The sequence below is a fragment of the Sebastes fasciatus genome, chromosome 23, assembly GCF_043250625.1.
Source record: "Sebastes fasciatus isolate fSebFas1 chromosome 23, fSebFas1.pri, whole genome shotgun sequence".
NCBI lineage: Eukaryota > Metazoa > Chordata > Actinopteri > Perciformes > Sebastidae > Sebastes > Sebastes fasciatus.
The window spans coordinates 22,073,369-22,087,194 of NC_133817.1; the positions used below are offsets into that span (position 1 = coordinate 22,073,369).

The window sequence follows — 13,826 nt, forward strand, 5'->3', positions numbered from 1 at the left end:
CTAACTGTTTCCCCGTTTCCAGTCTTTATGCTAAGCTAAGCTAGCTGCCGTTAGTTTCATGTTTAGCATACAGTCATGAGAGCGGTATCAAACTGAACATGTGACTCTCGGGATGAAAGCAAATAAGTGTATTTCCCAAAATGTCAGTTTGTGTGTTTTTAGACTATGTCTACACGTCGTCTACAGATATTTTTGAAAACGGATATTTTCTCCTACGTTTAAATAAAACAAAAACTTGTCCACATGACCTTAGTTTTACAAAATATCTCCGTCCACATCAACGATATATCAAACACCAGAGAGGAAGATTCTGAGCATGCTGAGTGAGTTTATTTTCCTGATGGCCATGACAGTTTTTCCTCGCCAAAATTTAGCGTAACATTGGAGCGCTATTTAACCTCCTTCATGACAAGCTAGTATGACATGGTTGGTACCGATGGATTCATCAGGTTTCATATGGTGCCAGTATCTTCAATCTAGCTTTAAAACTGAGCCAGCTACAACCTTAAAATCACAAGTTGTGTTAATGCGTTAAAGAAATTAGTGGCGTTGAAACAAATTTATGTTAACGGGTTATTGCGTTAACTTTGACAGCCCAAGTTTTGTTGCTCAGAGCGTTTATACAACATTTTCTTAGCTATTTCCATTCACTAAAACCACTAAAATGTAGCTTAACCTGACTCGTTATCAGGTTAATGCTAATAAATAACTTTCCTAACTAGTCTAGGGCACTATGTGGACAGCAACTAACGTTTACAACCTGATACCAGATTGCAAATTACATGCGAGCAAAAAATTATATGCATTATGTGAATAAATAAAAAGTGTCTTACATCAACCAGCAACATTTACTTTCGTCGCTGATGTTTCTGCGTAGCATGACATCAACTCAGCAACTCGTGTGCCAACATTTTCGCCAGCTTTCCAAGTTACATTCATGTGAATTTTCCTATTCAAAACTATTTTTTCCAATTATTCTGACACCACACGGATGCAGCTCTGTTTGTGTGTGGACGAGAGGCTGAAACGTAGAAGAAAATATCTGTTTTCAAAAATATCTTTACACGTGTAGACAGGACCTTAAGGCCACTCCACCAAATTCAACCAAAAAAAGTCCCATTTTTAGGCTTAATATCATAAATTTTGTTATTTTTTAATTTCCTCCAGGAGGCACCAATGTTCAGGTATGTATTTATATATATTTGAATATATATATATATATATACATACAGACCAGGCAGTATTTTTAAGAAAAAGGGGGAAAACCAACGAAACGAGGAGATGCTCCCTCTGCTGGTAAACGATGCAATACTAGACTTCACCATGGAGACGGTTTACAAGGGACCACGGCGACGACCACCTCTTAGCAACAAGGACGACCACGTGACCGCGGCGACATCCCTCGCCATCGACTACAGCTCGTTCACACTGCAGCAGCAAAAAGCCAAGGACACGCCCACAGACCCATGTGACCTGTTTTGAGAAGATTTGATTGGAGGATTGAGGACTTGAGGCACTTGGCCGTTTGGCTGTTTTATTAAATATGGCAGCTAGTGTTTTAATAGGTAAAAGAATAAAATAAATATTCTGGTAATGAAACTAACGGAGGACTTGAGGGTGTTTTTATTTTTTATGTGTTATTGTGCAGAATGTAATTTTTGTTTTTCAGGAGTGAAAAGTTACTGCAGATTCCTGTTTTCGTCTGTTCGTCTTCATCGCTGCTCAAGAAGACGATTACCTGCTAACTGCAGCTCCAACACAGGTAAGTAAGTCATCAACTTTTGGCACCTTTAACTCAGTATTGTTGAAGTTATTACATCAGTTTTTAACAGGTTGTGAGACAGTCTCTGCCTCACCTCTAAGCCCGTTAGGAGCTCTTCAGGAGCCAAACTCTATCTGAGGGTTATTATAGCAAAACTAAAACAGAAATGCACAGTTAAAAATATTTTTATTAAACTGATATTAAATAAAAAACTATATCCTTTAAGAAAAACTAAACAAGCAAATGATATTGCCTGGGTAAAAAACGAATAAAACTGAACATAAATTCATTTCAGTTTTAGTTTTTTAGCTCTAATATATCATTACCAAAAAAAAGGAGGCAACTATTAATCAATTAACTGTCAAATGAATCGCTACTAAGGAAGCCAGCTCACTAAATATTGCACTTTGCTTCACACTTATGCTGCTGAACTTCTTTTAAAATGTTATATTTTACTAGATTTTTATGTACTCTATTTTATTATATCCTTCAGTGGGTCTTATGTTGTGATTTTTATGTATTCTATTTTCAGTGTAATTTTTAACTTATCGTGATCTTATCAAGTGGGTTTTATTTTCCATCTTATTTTCCATTAATTATGGCATCGATCCCTGTTTTTTTCATTTTCATTTTAGAGCTGCAATGATTAATCGATTAGTTGTCAACCATTCAATTAATCACCAGCTATTTTGATAATTAATCGGTTTGACTAATTTCTTTAAGAAAAGAAGTCTGAATTCTCTGATTCCAGCTTCTTAAATGTGAATATTTTCTGGTTTCTTTCCTCCACTATGACAGTAAACTGAATATCTTTGAGTTGTGGACCATTTTCTGACATTTTACAGACCAAACAACTAATCGATTAATGGAGAAAATAATCGACAGCTATGACGCAATTACTTCATTAAACATTACTTCCATTTCTAAACAGTTCTCCAACCATGTATTTAGTATGTGTATGTACTGTACCTACATACTTCTGAGACATTATAGCTGACCCCTAACAAAAATAAAGTTTTCTGAAAGACTGAAAATAAACTAAAACCAGCAAACACACTCTGAAAACTAACTAAGACTAAACTGAAATAAAATTGAAAAGTCAGAAATAGATTGACATATAAACTAATTGAAAATTCAGAACCATTATAGCCTTGATCTGAGGTCGAGAGCTCCAGAAGAGCTACTAAATGGACTTAGTGGTGAGGTTGTTTTGTCAGCTGTGTTTCAGTAGTTTGTCCACAAGAGGACGCCATGAGCTAAAGAAAGAATATCAACAGGCAGGAAACTGGACATGTCAGTTTGTAAATAAAGTTCTTATTAGTGATCAATCGCTTCATCTGTAGGTTATCAATAATAATGATCATATTGACCATTTCCCAGATCCTTTTTTGCAGCCAAAGATATTGAAAATGATTCATGTTAAATAATAGGAAGCAGAGACAGTCATTTTAGTATTTTTGCAGTAAATATTTTCTATTTTTTTTTAATCTTTTGTTAATGTTTTGTTGTTTCATTGCAGCCTCCTCCAGACCATAGCAGCTTAGTAACCGACAACCAGAGAAATGAATGGAAACCTGCAGGGTGAGGACTGGTTTATAGCCTGAAGGTAAACACACACACAGTATTATAAACACAATACACACACAGTCTCTATCTGAACAGCATTAATGTGAGAGCAATAAAGACTTAATGTGGTGATAAAAGCAGCAGAGGAGCAGATTTTATTGCTGCAGTAGAGACACAATGGAGACTAAAATTGTTATATTATTATATATATATATATAATATTATTATTATTACTATTATATATTTAGGAGAATAAATCTGAAACCAACTAAAAGATGAGGAACTGTGAGGAGAAAAGAAAAAAAAAAGTAATTAGACATTTTAATTCACACGTTGAGGGTCAAAAACAAGAAAATAGTTAAAAGATGGTCAAATTAGACCCACAACATGTAATTTTCTTCCACTAGAGGTCTCTAAATCGAATAAATAACAACAGGGAGTTTGGTGATGTGGTGAAGCAGCGTGGGATCATGGGAGTTGTTGTCTTCATTGTTGGGGTTCCTTAAGTGTTCAGGAGGCATTTTTACCAGAGGTCTCCTCCTCTCCAAAACAAACGGAACTAGAATGGCACTCGGAGAGCGCAGACCTCCGCCAAGCTGCCCGAGTACGATTGCCCCCCCCTCTCCTTGCAGCTTGCGCCATCATCAAGGTGTATTTGTGTTTATGTTGAGATCAGCTGTATGTAGCAGAGCATCGTAAAACACTTCATTCAAACTGGACAGAAACAGAATAAAGCTCACCTAAACCGTCGTCACTCTTTCCAACAATCACCAAGTGTGCTTTGGTCGAACTCAACTGTAATTTCACATAGTTTAATGTGAAAAAACTCTAAATCTACAGTTGTCCCTCACCCCCCGCTCTCAAATAAAGTAAAAAAAGGTCAATAAAAGGGTAAAATAATAATATATTAAATAAAAAATATATTAAATGTATTCATATAAGCAAATAAAAAAAAATATCAGCAATAATATCAGTTTTCTGTAGTTGCAGAATAAAAACCCTCCAACCTCCAGTCCAGGAGTATAATACGTCTCTCTGCCTGTTGCATAAACGTGGAGCTCTGAAAGGCTCCAGAATAAAGCCTCAGCATTATGCATTGGTAATCAGGGAGGCATGTGGCAGGATTATTATCATCTCTGCAGATCAAAAGATTACAAATGATAACGGACATCAGCGTGGACGAACACGGGGCCACGTGACTCTGCATAGCGCTCGCAAAAACACAGACAGCAGTTTCTAAGGGAAAAGCCCAGAAATATCACAAGTTTAATATTAAAATTCTTCAAATCAGACTGGATGAGAGAACAAATAAAATAGAGGGAATGTATTTGTGGTGATGTGTTAGAGACGAGAGGCAGACTGTGTCCACAGTTGGTATCCTCTGTGGATTTGAGCTTTCAGGGAAATAAAACAAACAGAAAAAGAGACATCGACTGACTCAAATCAACATTTTCATGATGCGATTAGGCTGCACAATGTTTGCTCCCTCTGTGCTGAAAAAACAGAAGTAGAAGAGCTGCTGCAGAGGCAACATTTGGCTGAAAATCCCTCCATCAACAGTGAACCACAGACTGGTAATATCACGGGTAATATGCTCCATTATGGAGATGAAGGCTGGCTGCTCTGTAAGCACTGTGATGCAGAGATACTGCAGCTCTGTTCTAAAACATATCGGAGTAGATTTATCATTTTTAACGTCGGATTTTGTCTCCAAACAGCTTCAGCGATGGGAGCCAACAACAAAACGACAGGCTGCTGTTATAATGTGACATATAGAGAGATTATGACTGATTTCTGCAGCATTTCAACATTAATAAAACTTATTTTTCTCAGAGTCTTACTTAAAGTATGTCTTGTGATTTCTACATTGAGTTTTTGTTTCTATTGTGAATCAACTGTCAACTACAATTTTCATGATTTATGTCCCATTTATCCATCCATATCATGTTTTCATTCGCTTAGACTGTTATCAGGTCATTAAATGTGCGTTATCAGTGGTTATCAGCCTCATAGATGTGGGTCAGTAGGGGCCTGCTACACCAACTAGTAGGTTTTATCATCGACTCACATGGTCGATCACCGAATCAAACAACAAAACTTACAGCGAGTGTTAATGTTTGTTAATGTTTTGGAGCGCTGTAACTTTCTCGTTGTGTAAAATACGTACAAAAATGAACGAAAGAATTGTTAACAAAAAAACAAATACAGAAAACAAAACAAACAACTCAACTTTCAAACATAATTGTTTAATCTGCTTTTAATTAATAGTTTTTATTATTTTCCTGCCCTTCACCATTTTATTAATTTATTCCTGCATTGATTTCATGTCCTTATTTCTTATATTAATGTACTTTAGCTATAAAGCTATCATTATTTTTATTATTATAATTTAAAAAAAAATATGTAATGTATGTAATATATGTAAAAGGCATGTAAATTGCCTTTTGTTCATTTCATTACTTTTTTAAAGTGAATTTCCACATCTTAAAATATAATATGAATTAATTAAAGTCTTTAATTATTGTAGTTTATATTGTGTTCACATGTCTCATATTCCAAAAAAAGTTGTGTTAAATGTAGAGCTGCAACAATCAGTCGATCAGCCGATCAAACTGTTTTCATAATCGATTAGTTTCTGCAACATAAATACAAATGATAGTTGGTTCCAGGCTCTAACATGGGAGGATTCGCTCCTCGTCTTGTTCTCACATCGTAGATAACTGAATATTTTTGTGTTTTGAACAGGTGGTCCAACAGAAAAAAGGACATTTACCTTAATTAGTTGATTAATTGATTAAATAATCTGGCTGAATGATCAATAATGAAAGTAATTGTAAGTTGCAGCTCTAGTTATATGAAATGGACTTATTGTTATTACTTACAGGCCAAATAATTCTAATAATTAAACTCAGAAATGTCCAGAGTTTAGATGAGACAAGAAGACAAAGAGCCTGATTTTTTTTTTTTTGTGTCTCGATGAGCTAATTAACAAATAAAGTGAAGTTTCAGTTTCACACCTTCCTCGCCTACTCTCTCTCACACTCTGTTACACTTTTCTTTTTAGATTAGTTCAGTCAGTTACATAACTGTTTAAACATTAAAACAGAAAATATATTAAATTAATAAAAATAAGCAGGACAGCACTTAACATATGAATAAAATACAATGAAATCCAGGACAAACTGAGAAAGTTCTGCCTCGTGCACATTATCGATTAATCTGGCGATTGTTTTCTTGTTTAATTTTTCAGTCTATAAGATATATTAAAACAGTAGTACAAATTAAGGTTTACCATAATACAAGATAATGTCTTCAAATGTGTTGTTTTGTGCGACCAACAGTCCAAAACCAAAAGATAATGAATTTATTATCGAGTGAAAACCAGCAAATCCTCACGTTTGAGAAGCTGAACCAGAAAGTTTTTTGCTTGAAAAATGTCTGAAATTATGAATCAATTATCAAAATAGTTTAATTGTTTCAGCTGACAGGAAGTAAACATGGACCCAACTGTTGCCTAGCAACGTAATTCCGTTGAACTGCACTAAACCGGAGCGTTTCAGACAGGGTGAATACAGGTATATTCAGGCAGACAGTACGAGGAAAATAATGTGTTTTTTTACATCACAGCATGTAAACATGTTCTAGTAGAAACACAAAATACAAGTATGAACCTGAAAATGAGCATATGGGACCTTTAAACTGTGGTAACGGCCTCGCTCAGAGGCCATCCATACCATAATAACTGCTACTTTCTTTCAAACCAAAGAAATCTGTAATTGTAATCAAGGTAATGGTGCGTCAGCGTTGTCATAAACTGACTTTTTATCCAGGTTTAAGCCTCATTTTTATGACACACTTTTTAGATCTTGGTGGTTTTTAACTCTATATTTTAACCAGATGAAGGATTTTAGTCGTCAAACATCTGGATCTGAAGTTATCAGAGAAACAAGCTGATCAAACGTTAGCAGCAGCCCGGCTCTCAGCCCCTCCAGGACGTCCTGCATCCGCCGAACAGCGTCGTAGAAACACTGAGTTTTAACATGGAGCTGTCTTATTCAGTGTTTTTACCGGTTTGTTTTGGAGAGGAGGAGACCTTTGTAGTAAAAAACCTCCTGAATAATGAAGACAACAACTCCCATGATCCCACGCTGCTTCACCACGTCACCAGACTCCCTCTGTTGTTATTGTTTTGATTGAGAGATGGTTTTCCCTGGACAGGAAGTGGACAAAAAACTGTAATCTGTAAAGTAACTAAAGCTGTATGTAAAGATAAATGTAGTGGAGTAAAAAAAATACAATACTTACCCCTGAGATGTACAAGTACATAGGATGTTTACTTCAGTTCAGTACTTTATGCATTGTCTGGTCAACAGGTGCCTTTTTTACACTCACTGTGGGTTGAGAGAAATCGATACATCTCAGTGAGCTCATTGATCATTTAGTCCTTGGAGGCCATTTTGGATGTCTGGTTGCATCTTTAGGAGAGATAAGACTGCCAGCACACACACACACACACACACACTCACACTAACATTAATACACAGGTGTGAAATGAAACTGTCGATCGATGAAGAGAAACTGTGTCATCACAGCTGAAAGTAATGAAGTAAAGTGGAGGAAAAAGACGATGAAGAAGAGAAAGCAGCCAACGAGGAGGATTTTAAAACATAAGACAACAGCACATAAGATTCTTCCATCTGCTGATGAAGCCCATGTGACGTGATCAAAAGCTCCCGATTCTTACGTCAACTTGTTACAATAAAGAAATAGAAAGTTAAACTGTAGATATTGGCTGAAAATCAGCACACATTTGTCACATTTTGACAAATGAAATCATTAAAAGTCTTGATATTGATGTCCTTAACTTTTAGTATTTAACTTTATATGAGCTGTTTGTCCCTGAGAAAGCGAGGATGTTCCTGAGAGAGAGTGATGTGCTCTCCCTCAGCTAAGAGGCTTATCTCATCCAACATGTAACAACAAGCAGCCAACGGCGAAATATAAAACACAAATCTGGATTGAATCATCAGGCCGCCGGGGCGACCGAGCATCCCTCAACCTGCATAGAGAGAGAGATGAAACCATAGAAACATCCCAGATAGCCGCAGGCTGCTCTACACTACACGGACAAAAGTATGTGGACATTTGAACACTGCAGAAACTCTGTTTATTAATGTTTTTCAAGAAAAACATAAATTTTTTTCAGACAACCATACCATCGCAACATCAGCACCCAGCAGCAAAGCTGCGCTTCCGCCATTTTGGACTGAAAGCGACTATCAGTAAAACGTCCCCACTGGCTAACGGCCACAGCTCTGCTCTGCTCTCATACGGTTACAGCTGATAATGCAGAAGCGTAGCACCCACCCTCCTGTTCCCCCTCAGATAAAAACGGTTAGCTCTGTCAGCACTGTTCTCGTTGTTTTCCCTGTTAGCGTTGTTAGTATAGTACTGCACTGTTAGCTGTTAGCCGCCGGCTCCGCCATGTTGAGAGCCGTTAAGAGGCAATATATTTAGCACTTTGGAATCTTGAATAAACTTTACAGAGTATTTTTACAAAGCAGTATTACTATTTGTACTCCAGTAAAATATATTTTTCAGAGTACTTTTTTCACAAGTGGTAACAGATAATTAAAGTAAACCGAGATAAATGACACAATTTGGGAAGGAGGGAGGACAGAAGGAGAGAAATTAGAAGATAAATAGAGGCAGTAGAGAGAAAGCGAGAGAGAGAGAGAGAGAGAGAGGGAGGAGGATAAATGAAGCCGGAGGGAGGTGAAACAGATTTAGAGACAGAGAGCAGCCGGTGTTTAAACTCAACAGTTTCTCAGCAGCAGCCAAACAGCGCCGCCTCCTCCTCCTCCTCCTTCATCCTCCTCTTTCTCTCCTCCTCCTCCTCCACCTCCACCTCCACCGGTCATCCTCTCCATGCCGGCGGAGGTCTCCGCGGGGCTGCCATGGCGAAGATCCGGGTGTCGTACGAGTACTCCGAGGCCGAGGACAAGAGCATCCGGCTGGGGTTGTTCCTGATCGCCTGCGGGATCCTCAGCCTCTTCATCCTGGGCTTCTGCTGGCTCAGCCCGACCCTGCAGAGCCTCCAGAGCAAGCCGGCCAACTGCACGGTGAGCCAGGCTCCGCGCTCCGAGCAGCCGCCGCTGGCTGCCGGAGCCTCACATCTGAGGAGTAGTAGTATGTAGTAGTAGTAGTATCTGGAGAGGTAGTGGAGGCAGTACTTGACTTTTACTGTTTTTTTGAGCAGTGTTGTTGCCATTGTGAACTTCTTACAGTGGTGTATTTGTTCTTGTGGTAGCCTACTAATAAAAGTATTTTGATATTAGTAGTAGGCTACTGTTGCCATTAAGATCAGTACTAGTAGAAGTATTAGTAATGTAGTATTATTGTTACTGGTGTCCAAATTAGTAGTTGTGAAAATACTAGTGACTGGAGGTTATAATTATTAAGCTATTTTAGTAGTACTAATGTGTGTTGCAGCAATATTAAATATGAATATTTGTGTATTATATTAAAACTTAGACTAGTATCCAACTTGTAAGGAGTAGTAGTAGTACTTGGAGGCAGTATTATTTAAAACGGGAGCCCAATATTCAACTTTTATTGGTACTTTTATCAGTGTCATTGCCATTAATAGTTGTGTAACTTCTTAGAGTGGTGTACTTGTTCTTGTGGTACTAAGTATTTAGTAGTAGTAGTAGTAGTTGAAATATTGCCATTGGTAGTACTCAGCAGTAATAGTATTTAGTAATGGAGTATCATTGTCACTGGTATCTAAAGTAGTAGTTGTAGTGACTGGGGGTTATTATCAGTGTTATTGAGCTATTTTTAGTAGTAATATGTGTTGCTGCAATATTAAATATAAATATTTGTGTATTATATTAAAACTAACACTAGTATCCAACTTTTAAGGAGTAGTAGTAGTTGGAGGAAGTATTAGTTCAAACAGGAGCCCAATACTCAACTCTTATTGGTACTTTTATCAGTGTCATGGCCATTAATAGTTGTGTAACTTCTTAGAGTGGCGTACTTGTTCTTGTGGTATTAATAGAAGAATTTAGTAATAGTAGTAGTTGAAATATTTCCATTATTGTATTGCCATTCTGGTATTGGTAATAGCTACTGTTGTCATTAAGAGCAGCAGTATTAGTAATGTAGTCCAAATTAGTAGTTGTAGTGATTGGAGGTTATTATCAGTATTATTGAGCTATTTTAGGAGTACTATTAGGTGTTGCATAAATATTAAATATAAACATGTTTGTATTCTATTAAAACTAATACTAATATTAAGACTAGTATCCAATTTTACAGGAGTAGTATTAAGTTCAAACAGAAGCCCAATACTCAACTTTGATTGGTATTTTTATCAGTGACATTGCCATTGATAGTTGTGTAAGCAGTAGTAGTTGAAATGTTGCCATCTTGGTATTGGTAGTACTGCTGTCATTAAGAGCAGTAGTATTAGTATTGTAGTATCAATTTTACTGGTATCCAAATTACTGCAGGTTATTATCGGTATTGGTAAGCCATTATAAGTACTTGTTGCAGCAAAAGTATTTTTGTATATCAAATTTTTAAATAGTGGTAGTACTGCAGTAGTGGATTGCCTTACTAGGTACTAAGACTAACTGCTATCAGGATTTGTATTAGTTTATTTGAATTATTGTTAGTAGGAGTACTAGAAGTATTGATTAGTGCTGAAACAATTAGTTAATCAACAGATAACTGATCACAAACAGTTCTGATGATTAATTAATTTATCAGGCATAAGTTTTACGTTTTTTTTTATTTTTACATTTTACATTTACAAGTAGTATTTGCTGCTTTTCTCAGTTTTATATGGCAATAATCTGAATATTTTGGACTGATGGTTGGACAAAACTACATTTGAAAACGTATATATCATATTGTGATGTTATGATCTTATCATGTTATAAACTTCAAGGATCAAGACGAACTGGTTTATTTGGCAAATATGCATCTGGTTAACTTTTTTTTTCATCTAGCGCCACCAGCAAGTTAAAGTCTCCACTCGATGTATCAATAGCTGTAGACTGTTTCTGTTTCTCTAATTTAGTTCCACTTTAGTGCAACACTTTTTAGGTGGTCGTTTTTACTGGTGTCCTGTAGTCGCTTTCAGTCCAAAATGGCGGAAGCGTACCTCTGCTGCTGGGCGCTGACGTTGCAGTAGAACTACAATTGACTTTCACTGCTTAGCGATATACGTTCTTTGGTTTCGTTGTATGGGAACGTAATTTTTACGAGACCTGCTTTGGCGCCGCCTATGGCAATAAACAATAATTGCGTGTCACTTCCAAGAGATCACTGCTTGAGATTTTTCCCAGTAATGTCGCTACAGACACACAGTTCGTAATATTGTTAATTTATTGTGTTAATTTGTCGATCGATAGTGACTTAACGGACATTTATTTAGTAAATTATATGTTTAAAAATCCTGTCTTGTTGCATCGTAACAATCATCTCCTTCGTAACAGAAGCAAAACCTTTAGTTTGGACAGAAAGTTAAAACCCTTTTTATTTCATCATTTATATAAATCTTTTTTATTGTCGATACAAAGTGGGTTTGTCCTTCAGGTCGTTTGGTTCCTTCATGCTGCGTCACTTTCCTCTGTGGATTATTAAAACTGTTTGCACAGCGTTTCAAAGCTGTTGGGAGTTTTCATAAATTACATCCACAGCCTGCTCTCCTGGCTCTTAACTGTGGATGATGAATTCATGCCAGTTTGATTTATCTGGCTGTTAGCTTATTGCATCGTCCTGGAATAATGTTCTTGCATTACAGAGAGTGGAAGCCTTTTGTTTGCTTTTTTTTTGTCTTTAAATCACAAACTCACGAGGCAGTCTGAGAGTCCACTCCGTCATTCACTAATCCAAAGCTTAATATAACATAAATCACAATACTTGGCTTTTATTGCAGTTCCCTGACCTCCTCAGTGATGAAGAAAGCTCTGACTTTTATCAAATCTGTGTAGATTGATTGTGTATTTACCATGTATTGATATTTATTTCCCTGCCTGCAGCTGTTATTTCAGTCCTTTAATGAGCAGGAAGAAGGAATGCAGCTATCACTTTTTATTTTAATCTGAATCACTCACATTCACTGACATTTTCAAGCTTAATATCCAAAATTATTATCTAGACTTATTCAGCGTCCACAAACATTTTGATAACAGTTACATGCATGAACAAATACTTCCAGTAAATTGACTATTTGCTAAACTCAGTTAACATAATAATATGGCAGATTTACCATCAAAATTCAGTCATTTTTAAAACAATGGCTCCATCATTTCAGACTAAAGTAAAAAAAAAAAAAAAAAAAGAAAAGAAAAGTAGCTTCTCATTTCTAGCCAACTATTGTCAATGTTGCTGAAATGACAACTGTCTTGATTAGCTAGCTAATTAAGCTAACGATAGCTCCATTAGTTGGTTGAAAACACTATCTCCGATCAACTAATGTTTTAAACTTACTTACTTTAAAAGTAAAACAATCTAAAAGGGGTTAAATACGCACTTGATGGCTACATACATGATTTGCTAAGAGACTGAGGCTAAAGCTAACGGGTTAGCATATTTCCATTATCCTGTATTGCAGTGTAGATCTAGTTAGCTAGTTGTAGTATAGTTATAAAAATATAAAATCGGATTATTAGTTTGTTCTAACATGGTTGTGTTTGGCTACTCAGCTTAGCTTACGTACCTTTTGCATTTTCAAAGTGTGTCTTTCACTTTTAAAGTTAGAAAATACTTTTAGGATGAAGACAAACTGATATATTTGGCAAATATAGCGGTATTTCAGGTAACATTGCTAAGCTTATTGGAGTGTAAACTTCTCCAAATACAAGAGTTAGAGCCGCTAACGTTAGCTAAAACTGTAATAGTATCCAGTGCCGCCTTCCAAATAGAGGGGAAATAATACAACTTTGAACTTAACCTGTAACCCAACAAACTAATGTAGGTAGTTAGCTGATGAAATGATCCTTGGCTTTGGAAGTAGGCCTACCTCCCAGTTACTACTGTAGGTAGCAAGCTAGTTAGCCAGGCATGCTAATCTCAGCAACTTACATTGGAGCATCACCGTCCAAACTCCAAATAAATGCAAACTTTTCAGACCTGCTGTGTCTTGCTAACGGTTGCTAAGCTAATATTGGTTGTATAAAATTGATTACATGTTTTCTAAGAGTAAGTAGTGTGTTTACAGTGAAAACAATACTAAATGAAGTATGGTTAAATATGTCATTGTCTCTTGGTCCAGGTGGTGTCGGTGTTGCGTCCGGAGGAGATGTTCGAGTGTGTGTTTACGTGCGGCGCCGACTGTAAGGGGACGTCTCTTTATCCCTGCCTGCAGATCTTCGTCAACAATTCGGAGTCAAACTCGGTGGCTCTGCTGCACTTTGATGAGCAACAGCTGGTCCTCAACCCAAAGGTAATAACACAACTACTCTCTTATTATTCCATTATTATG

At 36.7% G+C, this 13,826-nt stretch overlaps 1 protein-coding gene across 1 annotated transcript in view; it reads left to right on the forward strand.

Moving 5' to 3' along the window:
- The first annotated feature begins 8,817 nt into the window (after positions 1-8,817).
- Positions 8,818-13,826, forward strand: part of LOC141761988 (calcium-activated potassium channel subunit beta-4-like) — a 30,221-nt gene continuing 25,212 nt past the window's right edge. Inside the window, exons 1-2 of the mRNA XM_074625744.1 lie at positions 8,818-9,450; positions 13,617-13,787. Of these exons, the coding sequence (XP_074481845.1) occupies positions 9,088-9,450; positions 13,617-13,787 (534 nt within the window). The 5' untranslated portion in view covers positions 8,818-9,087. The remainder of the gene's footprint in view (positions 9,451-13,616; positions 13,788-13,826) is intronic.